The sequence below is a fragment of the Archocentrus centrarchus genome, chromosome 5 (assembly GCF_007364275.1).
Source record: "Archocentrus centrarchus isolate MPI-CPG fArcCen1 chromosome 5, fArcCen1, whole genome shotgun sequence".
NCBI classification, from domain to species: Eukaryota; Metazoa; Chordata; class Actinopteri; order Cichliformes; family Cichlidae; genus Archocentrus; species Archocentrus centrarchus.
The window spans coordinates 22,042,057-22,064,364 of NC_044350.1; the positions used below are offsets into that span (position 1 = coordinate 22,042,057).

The 22,308-nt window shown below is 39.4% G+C and overlaps 1 protein-coding gene across 1 annotated transcript in view; it reads right to left on the reverse strand.

Annotated features, from left to right (window-relative positions):
- Positions 1 to 10,825: 10,825 nt before the first annotated feature.
- Positions 10,826 to 22,308, reverse strand: part of foxj3 (forkhead box J3) — an 81,974-nt gene continuing 70,491 nt past the window's right edge. Inside the window, exons 6-12 of the mRNA XM_030730109.1 lie at positions 21,506 to 21,634; positions 18,317 to 18,491; positions 15,972 to 16,475; positions 14,500 to 14,601; positions 13,734 to 13,925; positions 11,524 to 11,622; positions 10,826 to 11,401 (exon numbers count right to left, since the gene is read on the reverse strand). Coding sequence (XP_030585969.1) covers positions 11,289 to 11,401; positions 11,524 to 11,622; positions 13,734 to 13,925; positions 14,500 to 14,601; positions 15,972 to 16,475; positions 18,317 to 18,491; positions 21,506 to 21,634 — 1,314 coding nt within the window. The 3' untranslated portion in view covers positions 10,826 to 11,288. The remainder of the gene's footprint in view (positions 11,402 to 11,523; positions 11,623 to 13,733; positions 13,926 to 14,499; positions 14,602 to 15,971; positions 16,476 to 18,316; positions 18,492 to 21,505; positions 21,635 to 22,308) is intronic.

Here is a 22,308-nt window from a genome sequence, read left to right on the forward strand (position 1 = left end):
TCAGCATCAGAGCTGAGTGAAAACTACAAAATAAAAGTCGACTTCAATTTGGAAACAAGGCCTTACAATGGCAGGTTTTATTTGGATAGAAACAGCAGTATCAGTATAATTATACAAATGATTTTACATTGCACGGTTCATGCAGTCAATCTGATAAGGAGTAAAATACAGAAAAACAACCTGTTTTTAAATAATGTAACACTTCATAATCAAAAGGCTCCATCACCAGAATACAATAATAAAAATAAATAAATAAACAGCCTTCTTAATTGTCCACAATGGTCTCAAATTAATAATCACTCTAAGCACAAGAGCAGTTCACACAAACCTGATCTGCTGTCTTTATATTTTAACACAGAAAAGCATAAACAGCTGCAACAAACAACACAGCTCCCCTCATTAGAGTTCCTGTTAGGCTGTAGTGTAGCTTCACACATAAAGTGACTGTTTTGGTTCTTAAGGAGCAAATTAGGTGACATTTCTCATCACAGGAGGTGCATGTGGCCACTAGAGGCTGCTGTGCTACTGCACACTGCTTGTCCAGTGTCCGATCATGTGGAAGCCTGCAGACTTGTGAACTGTGACTGTGGTGGATGGTGTTAGAGCAGCACTTTAAATTACAAGCGCTGGCTGAGTTGTAACACTTGTGATCAGGTGTGTAGCAAGACTTAACACCTCTCTCCGCACCGTGGCACATGTCTGTGTCTAGTTTAAAGTGTGCTAGGAATATCAGGTAACACTGTTCCTACTGTTAATGATCATTAGAGCGTCTGTGTAACAGCTTCTTAAGGTGTGACTTCATGCCCTATTGCTGCACATAATTGCCAAGCTTTTACTTGATCATTCAGTTCACCTCAGGGCACTCAGCCAGGGTTTCTATTTTAACCAGCACTTCCTGTTACATTTGTATCCATTCTAAAATATCTCAGAAAAGCCATTACACAAGGGGAAGCACACCGTGAGTCATCCATGTCCTCACTTCACCTGCTTCTGAAACTATGGTCACCATGCCATATGCAGATGCGCTGATTCAAGTTTTCTTTTTTGACAAGGTTTCACGTCCACCACTCCACAGATCCCTCCCGCACCACTCCGATGACCTTCCCATGTCCACCAGGCTGACAGCTGTCGCCGCTCCTTATGCGTTTTATGACATCTTTCAGTCATGGTGTCCATCATCTTCCAGTGTTCTTGAACAAATCATGCCAGATTTAATCAACTTTAACAACAGAAACATTTACCTTTTAAATAAACTGAGGAAGCTGTCACTTGGCCAACACTACGGGGAGATATCATTACTGACAAAGAACTGGATAAACTGTCAGTTTCAGTTTATTGTAAGTAATGATCTACGAAAACAGAAATCTGAGACTGAATTTCAAAGGGCCTATCGCTACAGCTACAGTGACGTTTACATACACGCTGACAATAACTAAAAAACAAATAAAAACATCCTGATTGTCTACAGCAAACCTACCACAGTTATGTTGATCACATACAGCACAGCAGACAGAGCATGCATTTAGAAACATTTGGATGGATTCCAGTTTTTAAAGGTTTTGTGGTCAGTTTTAATTAATCATGATAAAGTGAAAGACAGCATGTAACATTTCTTATTATATTCCAACATCTGATGCACATATATCAAGATTTTAAAAAGTAATAATAATTCACCATATATATATTATATATACACCATATATATATATACATATATATATATTTCCCTCTGGGATCAATAAAGTATTCTGATTCTGATATTAAAAAGATAAAAACACCAACAGTCACAGCACAAAATGCCCACCAAGAACTTTATTCCCATGCAACAGCAACTTGTCAGACTGCACAGGGTCCTGCAGAAAAACTGCAAACTGCAGCTTATCCTCAAGAGCTGAAATCACCCTACCTCATCAACAGTGTGGCTCTGCTTCCTGCAAAAAAGTTTAACTTTCTGACATTACAGGAAATCTTTGTAACTGTGTCTGCTAACTCCTTTGTTTCAGGAAATCTTCTTTTGTTATATAAATGTAATTTGTTCTCAGATCACTTCTGTAAAGAAGACTGATCTCACTGTAACTTTGAGGATAAATAAAAGCTAATTAATAAAAACTAATATCTGACATACCAAGGCTTCTGAAGCAGGTGAAGGCCACAGTACTTGTTATAATCTAGTAAAGGTTTAAATATATATATTCTGTAAGAGCCAAAACCCTCCGGTCTTGTAAATAAGAACTGACTTTATACAGGGGCTTCAAAACAAGTACAATAATTGGATGAAGTTTTAATTTGGAACAAGTTTAAAACATTCATTTGGAACAACGTGCCCCCCCCCCCCCACCCCCCCCCCCACCCTCACCATGTTAAAATTTTTTACTGTTTGCATGTTGAGCCATGCTGGCATGCAGCGTGGCATACTCGCTGTTAACAAGTCGCAAGAGCAAATCTGTCTTCAGCTTTAAATTTCATCTGCATACATGAATAAAAATATTCATGAAGTCTTACTGACTGTTCACATTTACCTACACCTCTACATAATTCTGATATATCCAGATGGTTTAATACAGAGTGTTATCTCCTGTTCACATCCATGATCTCTGCTTATAATAGCCAGCAGCCAAAATTTGATTCAGACACAGTGATCGAAAGACAGCTGAAGCACAATTTGGATGCATTTTACATTATTATTTCTATTATCCAACAAATTCTTCTACTACTCCATATTTCAGAGGAAAATATTGTATTTTTTGCTTAACTGCATTTATCACACAGCTATATAAATTACAGTTTTATTAAAAACTTGTAGTTGCTCCATTAAATATTATGCATGTTCCAGTTTAAACTGCCCAATAGCTTTTATGAAGTTATACAATTTTGTAATAGTTAAATAATCCCCACTTCAATCGACCAGAAAACGGTGCTAACACATTAATGCGTCGTTCTGCTGCGTAATTATTTATTTTCATTATTTTTTACATACTTACTGGCAGTGAAAAGTGTTTTCCTCACGTGTGTTGTGTGAAAGTGTGTCTGCTTTTGCTGGAGGTTTTATTCTCAATTTATGGCGCTGGCTGAGGCAAGCTTCCAATTGCATATTATTTTTTATTATTCATAGGTAGGTAATACCTAAAGGAGCTCTTGCCTTTTCCTGCCTGAGATTCTGTTGACTCACAATCTACCTGTTATGTAACATCAAACACAGGTTTGCCCTCACTAACCAGGAACTGGAATAACAACAGCAGAGAACTGAATAATAATATGCACCATCAGGGATTTATTTTAGGAGTATTTTACATTTACATAGTTTTATGCGTATAATATTTCTCAGAGACTCAGTTCCTCACTAAGACAGTACGGTGGCTTTGAAACCTTTTCACATCATATAAAGGTCATTAGAACCACACTGGGCCTCATTTTTAGCCAGAACAAGTCGAGCTATTGTTGTGGTCTTGGAGAAGGCAATTTTAAGGTTGGTGATACCTCGAGGACCATCTTACCTAGGATGTTCAAATTCACACCATAGGTGCATCTACTAAAAATCTCAGATGAGTTCAAATCTTGGCGACCTTGACCTGAAGGTAAAGGTCAGAGGTCAAGATTTCTGAAAATCTTGTGAACGCGATAACTCAAGAACAATGTGACCTAGAATGCTCAAATTCACACCATAGATGCATGCTGGACCCATCAAACTTCACACACTTGTGATTTTATAAAGTAATGTACCTTTCATTGTGAACACAGTTTAAAAACTATAAATGCGGATGCCTTTGAGGAGAAAACAGTATTCTACTGAGTTTCTTGTGGTATGAAAGTGTAAAAACTCCATGGAAATTGAAATGTTTAGGTCCAAAAGATTAATTTTCAAATCATCAATTTGGATTTGCTGCAATGTTATGTTGTGTTTAGACTTTGGTGTGGATGTGTTACATGGTTTCCAGTGTTTTAACCCGCCAACATTCACCTTCATGATGCACCAGCACGTCTGTAAAGGTGGGGTGCATATGTAGATGAATTGCAGCAAAGCTGATATTTTGTCACAGTTAAAGAAGACAAGAAACTGAATTCAGGTTACATTTAAAGAAAAAAAAAAACTTGTATAGAAACTGTAAAATTCCCTTACAACATTTCATATAAAATGAAAGTTTTCATTACTGTATTTCACTTTGTTTCTCTGTTTACACTGAAGGTCTTTCTTCCTGCTCATCCAATCCTACAACTTTTTAATTTTTTTAAATTATAGTCATTTCCATCATTTTGATGTCAGGATCTATCATCCTTTAAAATTCTTTTAATGTGAAATAGAGCTTGAAAATGTATCAAACTTTGATGAGCAATGAGCACATTCTGCTCCTCACATTTATATCAAATTAATCCAATGGCCTCTGCACACTGTCAGCTCTGTTTTAGGAATGCTAAGAAGTTTCTGTGGGTTTGAAAGTTGTTCTCATGTGTATCGCTTTTATTATAGCTTATACACTGCTAAAAAAAATTAATTAATTAATTAAAGAAATATTTGATCCTCACTAAGTCAGATAAACTACAGGGATATCACTCTATCCAGTTAGGAAGCATAAACTATCCATTTCATCTGCTTTGATGCAAAAGGAAGTGACAACAGGGTGGCAATGGTGATGCAGTGGTTACCACTGTCGCTTCACAGAAGGTTCCTTGTTCGAACCCCAGCTAGAACCTTTCTGTGTGGTTTGCATGTTCTCCCTGTGCCTGTGTGGGTTTCCTCCAGGTACTTGACCTTCCTTCCCAAAGACATGCATGTTGGGTTATTTGGGGACTGGAACTGGCCTGAAGTGTATAGAATAAAGCACTGTATGGATGCCAATATAGGTACATTATAGGTGCACTAAAAACAAAATGATGGTTTTGCAGGTGGTGTCCACAGACCATTGATCTCTAATTAGCCATCTTTATAGATATTTCCTCTAGTGCTGCTTTTGACTAGCATCCTTGTCACTGCTAGTAACGTGAGATTGTACCTGCAGCCTGTTTGGATTGCACAGGAAGATCAGCTCCTCCAGGATAGCACAAACATATATGCAGGCTCAAGGAAGTTTGCTGTGCAGGCAGCATGTTTACCACAGTGACCAGCCTTCTTTTGCATATGTCACATGTCCTCAGTGTGAACACAGGAAACCTGTTCTCATCTACCTGTGCAACCAAAACAGGCTGTCGGTACCATCTCATGCTACCAGTAGTGACAAAGACACTAGCAAGGGGTTAAAAAAAAAAAAAAAACACTAGAGAAAAGTCAAAGAGAGATGGTGTATAGCAACCACCTGCAAAACCTTCACGATGGTTTAGGCTTCCTAACTGGGCAAACTGATATCCCTGAAATTCACCTGACTTTGTGCTATACTGTGATGGTCAAGTGCTTCCTTGTTTTTTTTGTTTTGTTTTGTTTTGGCTGTTTATCTCTTGATGCCTGTGTCATACTTATGACTATCACAGCTAAAAAGCAGTTTCTATTTCCTAGAAGAACCACTGGTTATTTTTAAAGGTCAGATATTATTATTTTTGTAGATAAAAGAAAATCAAAGGATTAAAAGAGTAAAGTGTCAGAAAACAAAATTTTAATCATAGTCTGTTTTGTGCATATCGTGTGTTTGTTACTCATTTGTACACTGCTCAAAAAATTAAAGTGATAGAAATTTTGGCAAAATGGACTAGCCTGCTGCACCTTTTTTTTTTTTTTTAATGTAGCCTTCTATATGTTGATAATTTAAATTTTTTAATTTTACATTTAACCTTTATTTAACCAGGAAAAACACATTGAGATTAAAATCCCTTTTTCAAGAGTGTCCTGGGCATTTCCATCAAACAATGTGGAATCCTTTCATTCCTAACCCATTATCCAGTTCATATCAGTATAGATATCCAGCAGGATTTGGATGCGTTTTCAAAGTGTTCCTTTAATTTTTTTGAGTCGTGTATTAACTGCATTTTTGTCAGATGAGTTGCTCAAATTATGATGCGGTAGCACTGAGCAAAATTCATCTCTATAGATAAGTTATTTATAATAAATAATTTCCTATGGCCTTTAGATTTCAGAAAAAGCTCAAACAGCACATTATTCCACAGTGAAGTTACCATATTTTATTTCTTTAAGTGCCATTCATGCATATTGGGGAAGGGGGTGGGGTGGGCGGTGGTATCGACAATTCTAATAACACTTGAGTTATTTTACAGCACTAAACGAATACAAAGAGTAGCTGTGTCACCTCATTGGACAACAAAAGTAATAAACCGTGCAATAAACAAAACGAAGACAAATATAGGAGGAAAAAAAAAATTACAAGAAATGACAGAGACAAAAATCAAAAAAACGGAAAAATAAAAACACAAACCAAATATATATTATCAACACTGAAACACTGAATGTAGAACCATAGTACAGATAAAAGGTAGTGTCACACAAAAAGCCAACGCATTTTCATCACATATATACAATATAGATATATACATACTGTCACCCTCTGATTGGACAATAACAAAATACTCTATTCTTCTCCCGTCCTCTTTCATGAATAAGGCCCACCCTCTGCCTTGATACCCCACCCCCAAGAGGAAAAAAAGAGGGATGATTGAAAAGACATATGTACAAGCACAACAACACCAGCACTGAATAAAACAGGCCCCAATCAGCAGTAGATGTTGGCAGTTCTCTCCCATTTTGTAACAAGGCTTTTTTTTTTAATTATCTTTTTTCCCCCAATAATAATAATCTCTCTGGCAGGTACATGTCCAGCGGTATTTAAAAACTTAAATCATCATCTGGAAGGAAAAAAAAAAAAAAAAAAAAACTAAACTCCCACAAGCAAACACACTCACACAGACATAATGTAAAAACTGTGATTGTGATCCAGTCATTGTCATCACCTTTTCCCCCCTTTCAGCTGCATCTACTCATCAAATCTTTTACTTTTTCCTGTTGGATGATGTGCTTATATAAGTAGCTTGCATGTTTACCGTCTTCACCTGGAAGAAATGAAACACTTCAACAACTCGCTGGATGTTCTCCATTTCAGGTCCATAAAAGCCCCAAAGAAAACACACAATTCTCCTTGTTTTGTTGCTGCTGTCTTCAGTTGCAGTCCTTTGGCCCACACTCACCCAAAAGAGTCATGATTTAGTTAACTCAGGCGACTAAAGTGTCCTGTCTGAGTCCTAATTACGAAATCCTGGCAGTTGAATGAAACTTAAAGTCAATGTTGAAATCCACAGGTGAAACAATCCTCCACAATCAGCAGACATCAGATAAACAAAGAGAGAAAAGAACAAGGCAAGAATAATGCAAAAGTAGACGGGTGTCACTGGCAGGAGAGGGAAAAAAAAACAATCAAAACAAAAAACAGCTTAAAAAAATTATGGCAGTATCATCACTTCAAAGAAAAGAACTTCAGTTCTTCTGCACAGTGCAGCCCTGGTCAGTTTAGCAGAAACTCTACCAGTATAAAACCAGGCTGGTTATAGTTTAAAATAAAAAAAACCCTTGTAAGTATTCAGAAGCACAATTCTATATCTTCCAATTAAAATAAGAAAACAACCAAAACCACATGAGACTTGAAAGTGCCTTTTTACACAAAACATTTTGCAATATTAAAAAATCATTAAAAAAAAAGAATCCATGATTGTCTTCCAAGTATAAAATCAAAACTACGCCTACTACTGGAGTCTTCTAGCCAAGTTGTCTTAATGAAATAATTTGAAATTTTGGGTATTTTGAGATCTTTTGCTTTCTAGCCGGGTTGGATGAGAAGATCAACGCCTCTCGTGTTCATATGATAAATATGAAGCCAGACTGGAGGATTTAACACGTGGCTCCTTTATGTTTAAAGGACAGTAGATTGTAGCTTCAGCCAAGAGCTTGTTTTGATGATTTAAAAAAAAAACAAAAAACAAAAAAAAACAAAAAAACAAAAAAGATTAAATCAGCAACGAATGATCTCGCAAATAAAAAACCCAGGGGGAGACAGAAGGTAATGACGAGTTTCCAAAAAGGTTGCTGCACAAATTTTCTTTTGGTACAAAACAACTGCAGCTGTTATTCTGAACTCCTTAAGCTGGGAATATATTTTCAAAAACAACACATATTGTGTTAATTATTAGCCTTTCTGTGTCTCTATAGCTTCACATTTCCATACTGACATGAGATTGGTTTCACATCTGAGTCTTTCTGAAAGCAAACACTTCCCAAAATATAGTGTCATAGATGTAGAGAAGTGAAAATAATCCTGTTAATTGTTTCTAGGTGTGAGATAGTCCAACAGGGAACTGATGGATAGGTGAATGAATGACTGAATTGATAAGAATGATTAGATCCAGGCGGTGCTTTGCAGCTTAAATTGGATGAGTAAACAAAACGTGTGCAAAGGGCTTTAAAAAAAAAAAAAATAGTGTCTCTAAAGTTCAGCACCTGTCTGATTAAGGAGCCACTTGTTACAGGACACAGACAACAGGTTTCCAGAACCAATGAGTTCCCTGTTCTGTGCTTCAGAAACCCTTTCCACAAAAAGCCTCAAATCTAGTCTTTAAGCACTGTGTGCCTCTGCTTTTGTGCTCATAGATAGCATAGAGATGATTGCAGTAATCAATCATAGCCCTAAAGTTACAATAAAACCAAAACACACACACACACACACACACACACTGCTGTATGAGTCACATTTCTTGTTGTGTCAAGATTGTATAGCAGTAAAATCTTTCTCCATCAGAACACAGTGGATAGTTAAAAAAAAGTATAGGTATCTACTGTCAAACATTTAAATGCCAGAATTGACAATAAAGAAATAAAAGATGAAAAAGTGATGTCTGCTCTGTTGATCAGATTTGCTTCTCTTTGAGAAGGCTGTTACATTTCTATTGTTTCCTTTTCTAAATACTTTTTTTTTTTTTTTAACTTTACTAGCAAGTCAGCAAGGACTTTAAACAATTAGAATTCCAATTACATTTGGACTCTTTACAGTTTACTTATTACTATTACAAAACATTTCATCTACCATTTGGACATGTTTTAAAAAGTAATTCCTAAAGGAACAGTTCCAAAATTTAGGAAATATCCTACTGCCAGAACTGGATGAAAAAATTGAACTCCTCCATTCTTATGTGTATGCAGTAAATATGAACCCACTTCCAGCAGCTTAACATTAAGGCCTCAGTTGCACAGGCCTAGAAACCAGTCAATGACCACCTGGCAACTACCATGCACTAGGGAAAAATGTGAATTCCCCAACTGGTTGGCAAGTGGTTGCTGGCTGTTGCCAGGTTGCTGCACCAAAAACAATCAAACAACATTGCTTTGGTCGTTATCAGATTGCCAGTCTCCCGTAGTTTGCAAGAGAGAATGTCCGCCTTCAAAGGCTATACTAACATATTTCATAAGACTTCTACTACTAACATGAATGGTCTCCATTGCCGGTTTGTGTCACACTGTTCAGTTTCACTACCGCGTAGAGAGTAGTTGGAGTCTTGCATATAAACAATGGGCAACCGGAGCTAGTGACAAAACAAGGAGGTTTTCAGTGCAGCACCATATACGTCTTTGCGACCAGTTTAACTTAGCAACAGCAAGCAACTGTTTGCCAACCAGTTGGGGAACACATATTTCTTCTTCCTTAATGATCGGTCTTAAGGCCTGTGTAACTGAGACCTAACTCAGCTCTCTCCAAAAGAAAAAACTGACCTACCGGTACCTCTAAAAGTCACTAATTAGCACATCATAACTCTAGAACATAACCTGCTAAAAACAAGCAAACAAAAGAACTAAACAAGAAAGACTAAATAAAAACACAATTTGTTGTTTTTTGCAGCACAAAATTTGAAGGTAAAGTGTTGACTAATGACTGATCATCATTGTAATGTGTTAAGTAGTGACTGACTTTGTACCTTTTAGACAGAGCTGGGCTAATATTTTCCTTGCATTCTCTTACTTACATTAAAGCAACAATATTCTCAACTAACTCTCAGGAAGAAAATGAATAATTACATCCTCCTGACTAGAAGTGTTTCATTTAAAGACTTCAGCTTATGTCTTGTTTACAAGACTAATGGACATTTCACTTTCCCTTTAAAAAATTTAAAAAAACAAAAAACGATATTTACTGAATTGGACGCATTAGCGTTCACACATTTACCTCAAACATGTCTAACGTTACTGTACTGCAGCCTTGTTATCTGACCAACATGCAAATACTGTTAGCAGTAATATTCTTTAATAAGTTGGAGTGAATGTTTAGTGAGCAACAGGCTGCTTGCCTGAAAATGCTATTAAAACTTGAAGCCTAAAACCTGTTTAATGAGAAAGGAAGAGTAAATATGAACCAACATGATGCAAATGGAGAGCTTAAACCTACTTTGTGGTGAATGGATTTTAAAATGACTAATATCTGACTTCTCTCTGCTATCATCTTCTACTCATTTAACTTGAAGTGCATCGAACAGAGAACTAAAGAAAGACAGTTGCTGAACTCCCATAACCGGTCTAATGCAGTGAGGCTCATCACATTGGCTGGCTTTAATTTAAAAAATAAAAAATAAATCACGATCCTTTCTGTGATCGCCCTCTCATTTTCTCTTCTGGTTCGTTTAACCTCGAGCCTGCTTACACATTTAAAACCCTGTTTTTTTTTTGTAAACCTAACTTTACCACCAATTCAACCACAACGGGCCAACTTTCTCCAAAAAGTGACCAACGAGCACCATGACATCACTCACAGCGATGGCCTGTGTTTCATTTAAAAAAAAACAAAACAAAAAAACAATTTAAAAAAAAAAAAAAACAAAAAAAAAAGAAAGAGAGAAACTCATCCAAGAGGCAGCTGAGGCCAAGGTCAACACGAGAAGAATTACAAGCTGAACACGTCGCTCAAATCACATAACAGTTACGGAGCAGGAGGCAGGGGAGGGGGAGGGGTTCAGACTCTGGAAGGCTGCTCTCTAGGGACGGGGAGAGGGCTGGCTGAGGAGCATGTGGTTCAGACGTGAATGTGTTCAACTTGGTTTTACACAAGTTTGTAAGCAATCACTTTAAAATGTCCGACTAAATATGATTGTCTTCAAAGTAACATTTTCTAGTTATGTTTTTCTTTTTTTTTTTTCCTTTTTCTTTTTTTTTAAACCGTCAGGACTGTGAAGTCTGAATTCTGCATCTCTCCAAAGCTTCTTAAATGTTCTTCTGCAGTCCACCCACAGTGGCCTCCTCCACCTGTGGCCTTTCAGCTCAGCCTGGCGTCCATCTCCTCTCCTCGCTCCCATTTATTTGCGAGAAGCAGTTCTAGCAGCTAGACAATGGAGTCCCAATCAAAATCATCCTGGATATCGTCAGCTTGCATGCGATGCATCTGGAAGTTTCTGGTAGGTATCATGTGCTGCTGGTTCATCTGTGCATGGTGTCCTGGAGAGCAAGAGCAGAGGAAGAGTTTGTTTATGCTAAATAAAAAAATCCATTCAAATTGAGTTAGCAGATTGGCTATAAAGAATAAATTCTTTCATGTTTCTCCTGTGGCTGTATGTCACCTGTCATGGTGGGTCCTGCACTGCTCATGGGGGGCATGTGGGGATATGCTGGAGGAACCATCATGGACATACTTTGTCTGGAGTCCATGTACAGATTTCCTGTTGAGAAAAATCACAGCTTCATTTAAAAGCTTTTTTAATCCAGGACCTGTTTATTCAAGCCCCTAAAATTATTTATATTAAATAAGGACAAGAAGAGATGTCTGGGTGGAAATGATACAGCAGTGCAGTAGAAATGGAAACAATCTTTCAAAAGTGGATACAAGGCTCCAAATGTGCATGTTTGTCACCCTGGAGCTATTAATTTGAAAAATCCAGTTAGCCACTTGAATTTTCAAAATTTCCCAATTTGGACATCATTTCCGTAACAGTCAACTTTCTACAGAATTTCTACCAGTGGATCCATTTCAGAAGTTTTGACTATAATTCAAATTCACAACTTCAAACTTCTTCAGAGCTTCTTTGTTTCAAATAAAACTAAATTTGAATGGCAGATAAGTTACATGCTGCTCCAGTGGTCTGATACCCTTTCACTCCTCTGAAAGCACTATGACACATACAAATGAAGCTTACGCACAAGTTTGAGGAGGAAGATCATTAATCACTCATCTGCCTGCTTTCCTCTGTGTTTCTAAATCTATTCTTTACATCACTTTCTCTTTCCCATGCTTTTTCCCAATAGTCCAATCATTCCCCCCCTTCTGCAAGCCAATCAGCCTCTCTTCCATGTGCCTCAAATCTCAGTTGCTCTTCTGTCATTCTGCCTTTCAACCCGCCGCCTCCTCATCTCCGCCTCACCCTGGTCATTCACAGCCCCATCCAAGCCTTCATCTTCATCTCCAGCACCACTGGTGTCTAGATTCTGAGGGAGTCCTGATCCTCCCAATTGCTAGGACCCCATTCTGCTATGGCACCACATGTCACTACCTTTACTCCACATCTTTAACTGTTTATTTTACATTTGTTTATTTTTAGATTTATTCCATTTATATATTTTTTCTTTTTATATTATTGTTACTTTATATTTATTCTTCTTTAACATACTTGAATAACTGTCATAACTTTTCCAATGACAACACTGGGACCTGAGGACAGAATTTGTTCCACTGCATGCAAATGTGATGCAAATGACAATAAAGAACCTTGAATGATTCATTAAAGTTTAATTGCCAAATAACATATTAATCGAATTCTCTCTCTCAATAAATCAAGTTCAGTTCTTCCAAATAATCTCTCCTTATCTAACTAGGCTCAGACATTTAGCAGTATATCTCACCAGTTAACTTGACAAGCACGTCTTTGTACAGGCTCTAAATTCTGAACCACTATAAACAAAATATTTTTGAAGGGCCACAGGTGAGAACTGCATAACCAATGAGGAGTGTAAAAGGTCCATCTAGGAGATGTGACTGAAACAAATAGTATTATTTACACCCCACACCCCTGTTTGCAAATTGTTAAAAAAAAAAAAGAACTGCTGAGTAATTTCAGACTTCCAAAGTCAACTCCCACATGGTTGAATGAGTATGATTTGATTAAAAGAACATTAAAAAAGGCAAATCTTGTTTGTTACTTTATCTGGGAGAGAGAGAAAGAGAGGAAAAAAAAAATAGAATTTCTTGCCTTTGGCAACAGTCATCACAAAAATGGCCACCATCGTGGGATTTTCACATGGCTAATGAGCTTAATCAAACCAGTAATCATACCAGAGTATGTGTCCCAATTTTGGTACTTGTATCCACTTGTGAGTGATTTCCCTGTAATGTTATCTGTTGCACTAAACATTAGATGTAAACATTTATTTTCAGTGTAGAAAAAGCTAACAAAAATATGTTTGACCTTAAAGGCAGGCAAACTGTAAGTAAGCTTGACCTGGTGAAAATTAAAAATCTTACAGATAAACATGTTAATGTGTAGAGTCAAAGAGAGGCCTCCTCATAAAAGCTGATGTTTAGGCAATTAGGCATTCATAAATTGTATAATAAAATAAAAACTAAGCTAATCAAGAAAATAAGGCAAAAGGGTCCAAATCTAATTACCTGAATATTTCAAGATATATTGCACAGATTACTGGATTCCCAAACAAAAGAAAAATACAAACTATTGACTCTGTGATAAGTGATCCTCATTTCAAACCCACAAACACACACATTTACATTCCAACACTGACATCTGATTAGGACTGAAGGGTTAAGAAGCAGCTGTTTAACCTGTGTTGAGGTGCTGGCTGGGTTTGTTGGCATGCATGGAGCCGTGGCAAACAGGAGGCTGCACTGTCCCTTGTGGCTGGATCACGCCGGTGCGGGCAAAAAACTGGTTGATGGACGAGCAGAGGTCTGCGATCTGGGTGGGTTCCAGAGACCAGTTGTTCAATTCTGCTTGTCTCATGCTCTCTCTCAGTCCTTGGGAACATAAAGCACACATTTCAGCACACAAAAAAAAAAAACAGGTGCCACTGGACTTATCCTGCTGAGCTAAAATAAAATTGTGTGAGAATGAAATGTATGAAATAGTTGACTTTGCACAGAATATAAATTTAGTAAATGACAAACTAATTTACAAACAAGTAGCAAAAACTTTGTTGCAATATATATTCATTATGTCAGTAACCTTCAGTGGGTGATATTTAAAAACATCCTACCTTGCAATCCTAGACTGTAATTGGATAAACTGACCTGCTGAGCTTGGTGTTTTGGTAATTAAACTTGAAGGCAGTGTTATTTAATTGAAGAGCTCAGTTTAATTAAACTGGTAATCAACTCCACAGAGTCAACATTTCAGCACTCAATCAAAAGCTGGGGCAGTACTATACTGTCAGCTTCTAGCTTTAAATCTTCTGATTGTATACATGTAGACCGGAGGTAAATCTGACAGGCAAACATGAAATCTTGTAAAAATGTTTTGACAAATTCTTGACTTATCAATTTTAATAACTGCAAATGGAATTAAGATCTCCTTGTAATGACCAAACCGCACCTTGGAAAGGTGAAAGGTCGACATCAGCCCAGTTATAGCTGCTAGCAATACGACAGCTTTCTTTCAGTGCATCCAGATTTGGGTACCAGTCAGACAGTAAACCTGCAACACACACAGCATACTATGTGTAACATTACAAGATAAGAGATGAAAATCAGGTAATTTTGGTTCCAATGCCAAGTTCACTCCTGGGACAAAAACAATTTCAGTCATAATTACAGAAGCACTTGCTCTGACAGAAAGGGTCTGGCCCCCCCTCCAGTTCAAAAGAGTTCCCCCTTGCCGTGCTGGGCCAGTTGAAACCATTTAATATGGGCCCATATTCTATGAGAACTGAAATCTCTGCACACTGAAGTTTGCCCCCCCATCATTTAGGGCTACACTACACATTTTAGTGCTGATTTGTTGTAGATTTATTCAGTTAGGAACATTCTAGTCTTACTAATGCCCCTTGGAATTTAAACATCAACTTTGAGTTTACAATTTTACATTTGATGATTGAGCCGTTTTCACACGTGAACTATAGACCATATCGGAAGAATGAGCACCGAGCACTATCTGAGCACATATCACAAGATTCTCCCTTCTGTTTGGCTTAGGACAGGGTGTGGCCTGTGTAAAGCATACATGAGGCGGCAAACATGATCTCACTTAGAATTTTCAGGATAACTACCTGCTATACCACAGGGATATCACAATAAGGACCTGGCAGGTTAAAAAACATTTAGCATCTGGGGAGTAGGTTGAGCAGGTGATCCATATGCTGTAAGACTAATGCAGAGGCCCAGGTTTGAATCTGTCCCGAGCCCATTTACTGCATGTCTTACCCCAGGTCTTTCATCCAGATTTCCTGTCTTCGTTCCACTGTCCTATCAAAGGCTAAAACACCCCAAAGACCATTTAGTGTCTGATCAGACAGTATTAGACATTTTCAGTCTCAAATGGAGCTCTGTTGGATAATGTTGAAAAAAGTTCAAGGGTGCATTGCATGTGTGAAAACAGCTTTTGTTTGGCAATGGCAAGCCATTATTTCCTGAAAACAGAACAATAACGCCTACACATAAAGGTCGGGTCATTTTAGTCACATTTTCTGCTTTTCAAGCAGTCCTGCCACCAAACGAATAAGAAGGCAATGCCAAATAAAACAGCTTTTTACAAACAGCTCAGTGCAGTGGTGTGGCCACTAGGAGGAGCCAGGTGACTGTAAAGGCTGCAGAAGTCACTGGCTTCAGCTCTGCTTTGTTCTCAACAGCACAGATAATAAATCAGGAGATAATTTACTGTTTAGCACCTAAAACAATTTCTCAGTGTTTTATTACTTAAAAAATATTGAAGACTGATAAGAAATCCAATTCAGCTGTAAGCACACCATCTTTGCTCTACATGTGTTTGCGTGATGGACAGGATGAAGAGCGAACAACACGAGGCGACGCTGGGTCCACAAACAAGTGACAGACAGAAGAAGGTCTTACCTGTGTTGCAGGCCATTTGTTGCTGGGTAGGATGGGGCTGGTGGGAGAGGCTCTGGTGCTGCTGTCCGTGTTGAGAAGGGTGCTGGCTATGCTGCGTGTGTTGAGAGGGGTGTGGCGTGTGTTGCTGCGGGTGCTGGCTATGGGACTGGTGCTGCGATGGATGCTGCCCATGCTGGGAGTGCGCAGCATGCTGGGGATGCTGGGAGTGCTGTTGGTGCTGTGGGTGCTGACTGTGTTGGCTGTGCTGGGCATGTTGGCTGTGTTGGTTGTGAGGGCCCCCATGCTGCGAGAGGTGCTGTGCGTGGGGTGAGCCGTGGCCAGGGTGGCCTTGGGCAGGATGGGACAGGGGAACCTGGCCACTGTTGGTGGAGTGGCTGTTGGGGTGGTTGTTAGACTGGTTGTTTGAGAGGCTGTTCTGAGTGCTAATGGTGCCACTGGGGGAGTGCTGATAGGAGCAGGAGGTGTGAGTCTGCTGGGAGGAATCTGACGGTATGCCCATCAGACCTGAGAAACAAAATAAAGCAATAAAGTGAATAATTATTAATACAAATCGTTTTTAGTTACAATAAAACAGAAACCGTGCAGGATCAAGGGAACAGCTTTGAGTTTTTCAGTAAAAAAAATTATCCAACAATTAACTGTTAATGTAATTTGACTTTTGCTTAGTCACTTGTTTCAGCTTCTCAATTTTTGATTTGATTTGTTGCTTTCATCTGTTTCTCATCACTACATCTATATTTTGTACCTTTTTCTATTACAGCAAAAGCAATTTGTAGACATCACCCTGGCCCCTGGGAATCACTAAATCTAAAAATAATGGCAAATTAATTGATAATAAAACTATATTTAGCTGCAGCTCCAGCTGCTAGATAGAGAGAACACTAATTTCCCAAACAAATGCACTCACACAGTTTCAGGATTCAATATGTGTCAAGTAACTTGAGCACAAATACAGAGTTGGGGGTCATCTCATGTTTAAAAACAGTTACTTGAGATTATCAGTCTTGGCATCTTACAGTAAGGGGACATTTAAATAGTTCTACACTTGAGACAGACCAGGTACCATTTTATCGTGTCAGGGAATGACTCAGCATTGCAGAGTGAGGTTCACTGTCGCGAGGTGCCGTGGTCCCTCTTCTCCACTACACTGTCTTTTACAGATTCGTTGTGCTGCTGCACAGACATGACTGGAGCATGAACATCTGTATACCCAACTGCAATCATCTGAGTGGCGGGGAGTGGTCGTAAGAGGCACTGTCCTTCACAGCTTTGGCACAGTAAACCTATTTCACTGGAGTGCTTTTAGAGCTGACTCCAGCCCTGCACCTCCACAATCGGCACGTAACACTCACTGCAGGGGTGACAAAGGTGCATCTCTTATCGGCACAGAAAGCCCATTGTCCAACGAGGGAAATACAGAAAGCAATTAACGCGGCACCAGAATAATAATGCGAGCTCATTACCTATTATCAAAGCCAGTGAATTAGCTCACTGTCTACAGCGGCAGAGTGTGAAATCCTCTAGCTCGATTATTTACGCTTTTTAATTGCTAGAGCTTGTCTGACTAAGAGATTTCACTTTTATGCGCATAAAAAAAGGTTACAACTTTCAACTAATGAAACATAGATGATAGATTAAAGGAGAGGAACTCTTTGAAAACATTAGCATGAAATGCATTTGATTTGTGAAAGTAGGTTATACACAGAAAGCTCAGTCTACTTTGCTCATAACTCGCTTGTCAAGTGCTCCATGTTTATCAGTCAATCAGATTACAAGCAAAACTGCTTTTTGTTCTGTAGGGAATCACAACCATTTGGAAAGCTCTGTTCTATCCAACACTATGTATTATATGATACAGATTCCCCATCATTATGACAAATTAACCTCAAATCCAACAGATCGGCTGTGGACTTAACCTGCCTGTAACCTCTTCCACTCTTCTCATGAAACATAGCCTACATGAAAAAACCTTTACACATTACAAGATGCAAATAGCATTTATCTAATGTGAAAAATATAATGTAGATAATTAACCATACATTGGTTAATGAAATACACAGACTCTCAGATTCTCAGTAAAATGAGGCCTTTTTTTTTTTTACATTTCTCTGGTAGAAGATCGTGAAAATACTCAGTATAGATTTCCACTATAGGCTCGTCAGCCTGTTTGAAAACCTGCTCAATTCTTTGTAAACCTCATTAGTGCCTAAATACTCTCTATAGCCCCAGCTGTTAAGAACAAACCCGCATTAGGAAAATCGTTCTGAGAATCATCCTGTTCCTTGATGATTGAAGCTTAGGCCCTCTATTAGGTTTCCACTTGATGCTCCCGTGAGGCCACTTACCTTGTTGGCTGAAGGACTGCTCAAAAACAGACTTGTAAAGGCTGCGGAAAGAGGCACTGAGATCTTCAAATTCTGAGAACAAGAGCTGCTTGTCCCTGTCTGGCATGTTGTACTGGGACTGGGGGGGCTGCTGGAGGCTCATAGATTGGGAAACAGGCTCTGGGTGACTGGTCACCTGGACAAATGAAGAGATAAAGGACACAAGAGTTACAAAAGTGACCAACACTGCGTTTAATGTTTGACTGGTTAAGGTAAAGGCCACCGGGACTACTTGTACTCTTCAAAGATACCCATCATGTTCACCTTATCATGGAGACATATTAAATACAAAGCAGTTGTCAAACAAGGATGGTTTAATTGTTCTGAGGAGTGACGGCTACAATGTTACATATAAAGAACAATTACGTGAAGCACAACAATCTAGGTCAGTGCTTACTGCCTTGGCTCACACAACATTAAGAGAGCAACTCAAATGGACACAAAGCCAATACTCAGGTGGCTAAGCAAAATGTATTTAAAACAAAATCAATAGCAATACCTTGTACAAATAAGCAGCCATTTTATCCATGTATTTGTGTGGGCAGTCAATGTTATGCACTGCCCCTGGGTGTGAGACGGCAAGCACTGTTCCCTTCAGCAAAGAATTTATCTATGAGATTCACCACAGCAAGGGCAGCAATACAAAACCATCACCATTTCACAAAGTAGGACCTGACCTGTTACCACTGTGGGCTAGCACTACAAGAGAGTTCACGTCCAATTTTTGATCATAACATCTTCCTCTTCCAATATGTGGGCACGCTGCTGAAGCGCATGGCTCACAGACTGGCAAGGCTAAGAGTGAAGAGGTGATAATAAAGCCGGAGTGTTTACTGCGAGCTGCTGCTTTGGCTGTGTGTGTGTGTGTGTGTGTGTGTGTGTGTGTGTGTGTGTGTGTGTGTGTGTGTGTGTGTGTGCGCGCGCGCGCGCGCACACACACAGAGAGAGCGCACATCCATCAGGCTGAGCCGATCGATGCCCAGCGCCTGGAGCACGGAGCGCTCTAGGATGCAGGAGGACCACACCAAAGAGGGGGCATCTCTGGTGGGAGGACATCAGAGGAAGCACTTCTCTTTGTCTGGGTTCCAGGAGCGTGCACATTTTTCTCTGTTTCCCTTAACCCCCTTCCTGATGTTGTACTCCAGCTCATGTCCACCCTGAACCTCGGTCTATTACTGTCTACGGCTGGCTCCTCTGAAGAGAGCCTCCTGGGGCTTTCTGAGCAGATAAAATATGGGATACAGTACACTTTCTAAGCCTGGCAATGTTTCATTTTCATTCATTTAGTGACTGTGGATCTCTACAGCTTGGAAAAATATGAACATAATGACAATTTATCATTTGGCTGTAGTGCTTAGTGCTCAAAAACAACAATTACACCAAATTTATATAAATATGATGTTATAAATATTCAGTAAGCGATAGAAACCAAAAAAATCCCACTGTTCCACACTACTGACTCTTCACAGAACAGCAGGGACAACCTGCCTTGGCACCTTTATTTTGTCTTTGTACCAGTGAACGATGGAGATTAATAGCTGCAAATAAACCTGAGGTCTTTATGGCTCCATTTAGGGCAGCCTAACCAAGACACAGCCCATGTCCAACGTATATTAAATCTAATTGGCTGAGGTAGGAACCTATTCTTTTGTTGCAGGTCTTTGGTGATCATGTAGTGCTTCATAATCACCACAGAAGAAAAATGCATTTGGGGCTCAATGTTTGAACTGTACAGTGCAGGGAATCATATATTGCTGCTGTATTTTTCCAAAGCGTTTTTTTTTTTTTTTTTTAAAAACACTGCTGCAGGTGAAGGTGTTTCCACTTGTTTTATAGCTGTTTGAGTCAACCAGCTGATTACACTATATTGCCAAAAATATTCGCTTGTCTGCCTTCACACGCACATGAACTTGAGTGACATCCCATTCATAATCCTTAGGGTTTAATATGATGTCCACCCACCCTTTGCAGCTATAACAGCTTCAACTCTTCTGGAAGGCTTTCCACAAGATCTAGGAGTGTGTTTATGGGAATTTTTGACTATTCTTCCAGATGTATTTGTGAAGTCAGACACTGATGTTGGACGAGAAAGCCTGGCTCACAGCTTCCGCTCTAATTCATTCCAAAGGTGTTCTATCGGGTTGAGGTCAGGACTCTGTGCAGGCCAGTCAAGTTCTTCCACACCAACCTTCCTCATCCATGTCTTTATGGACCTTGCTTTGTGCACTGGTGCGCAGTCATGTTGGAACAGGAAGGGGCCATTCTGAAACCGTTCCCACAAAGTTGGGAGCGTGAAATTGTCCAAAATGTCTTGGTATGCTGGAGCTTTAAGATTCCCTTTCACTGGAACTAAGGGGCTGGGCCCAACTCCTGGAAAACAACCTCACACCATTATTCCTCCCTCCACCAAACTTTACACTTGGCACATTGCAGTCAGACAAGTACCGTTCTCCTGGCAACCACCAAACCCAGATTGGTCCATTGGATTGCCAGATGGAGATGCATGATTTGTGACTCCAGAGAACACATCTCCACTGCTCTAGAGTTTGGAGATTGGAGGTGTGTTGCGATTAACTCGGCAGAAAGTTGGTGACCTCTGTGCACTATGAACCTGAGCATCCGCTGATCCCGTTCTGTGATTTTACCTAGCTTACCACATCGTGGCTGAGTTGCTGTGATTCCCAATGGCTTCCACTTTGTTATAACAACACTAACAGCTCACTGTGAAATATTTAGTAGTGACAAAATTTCACGACTGGGCTTGTTGCAAAGGAGGCATCCTATCACAGTACTACGCTGGAATTCACAGAAGTCCTGAGAGTGACCCATTATTTCCCAAATGTTTGCATACCTGGGTGCTTGGTTTTATACACCTGTAGCCATGGAAGTGACCGAAACACCTGAATTCAATGGTTTGGATGGGTGAATGAATACTTTTGGCAATACTGTGCATCTTTAGAGGATTTTTTGGAGCAGATCGTGACCAACTTCAGTGCACTTCTGGATTGGATATTGTGAAAGCTAAATTCTGCAATGTTGTAACTGGGTATGACTTAAGATGAAGCTAAGGGTTCTGAATCCATAAAAATGACTAAAATACCCTCATCATTGTAGCGTTATAAACAACTCAAGATTCATTCCTGTTCTTACCGGTGTATAACTGTGCACACTGCCCACGCTGTTGAGATTGACGGAGGCCAGACTCTGATCAGACAGGCTGTTGTTAAGGCTGCTTCTTGGACTATCGCTCCCTTCCTGGTCTGTGTTGTACAACGCCACCTGAAACGCAAACACATGTGCAATAGCTTTCATTTCTTAAAAACACACATAAATGCACTCTTACTGTCAGTATTCCTTGAAGAAAATTGGTGTGAAAGGTAATGTTCGTGTGCAGTTAAATGATATAAGTGTGGAGAATGTGAAGCCAGCAAATGTGTGTGTGCAGCATGCAACAGCATGTCATAATTGCAGAACAGTTTTTCATTTTACTGAATGTGTATGGGAGACAGGGTGCTGCTCAACACCCTCCACAGTCACTAAGGGGTTCCATCTGAATGTGTTAAGGGGTCTGGAGACAGCTGAGACATTCCCATCACTAAAGGTCATGCTACTGGCGATGTCAGCCACATCTGCTCACCAAGCGCAAATCCGTTTGGGACAGCTAACAAAGGATTTCAGTGCAGCCGAGACACTGACCTTTCAATGTAGGAGCAAAACTAGCTGAGGCACTTCAGGACGACAATCTTAATTATCATCCAACAAGGTTTAGTCCTCCTGCCATTCCCAAATAAAGTGTGCCATCAGACAATTAAGACAGTGGTAAGAAAAATAATCCAGATAATGAATATAATGACACCCACAGAGACCATCCCATGTGCTGAGTTTTGTTTGGTGAGAAAGGAATGGCAGCAATGCGCTGGTGGTGTTGCAGCAGAAGAAGGCATGGTATTCTA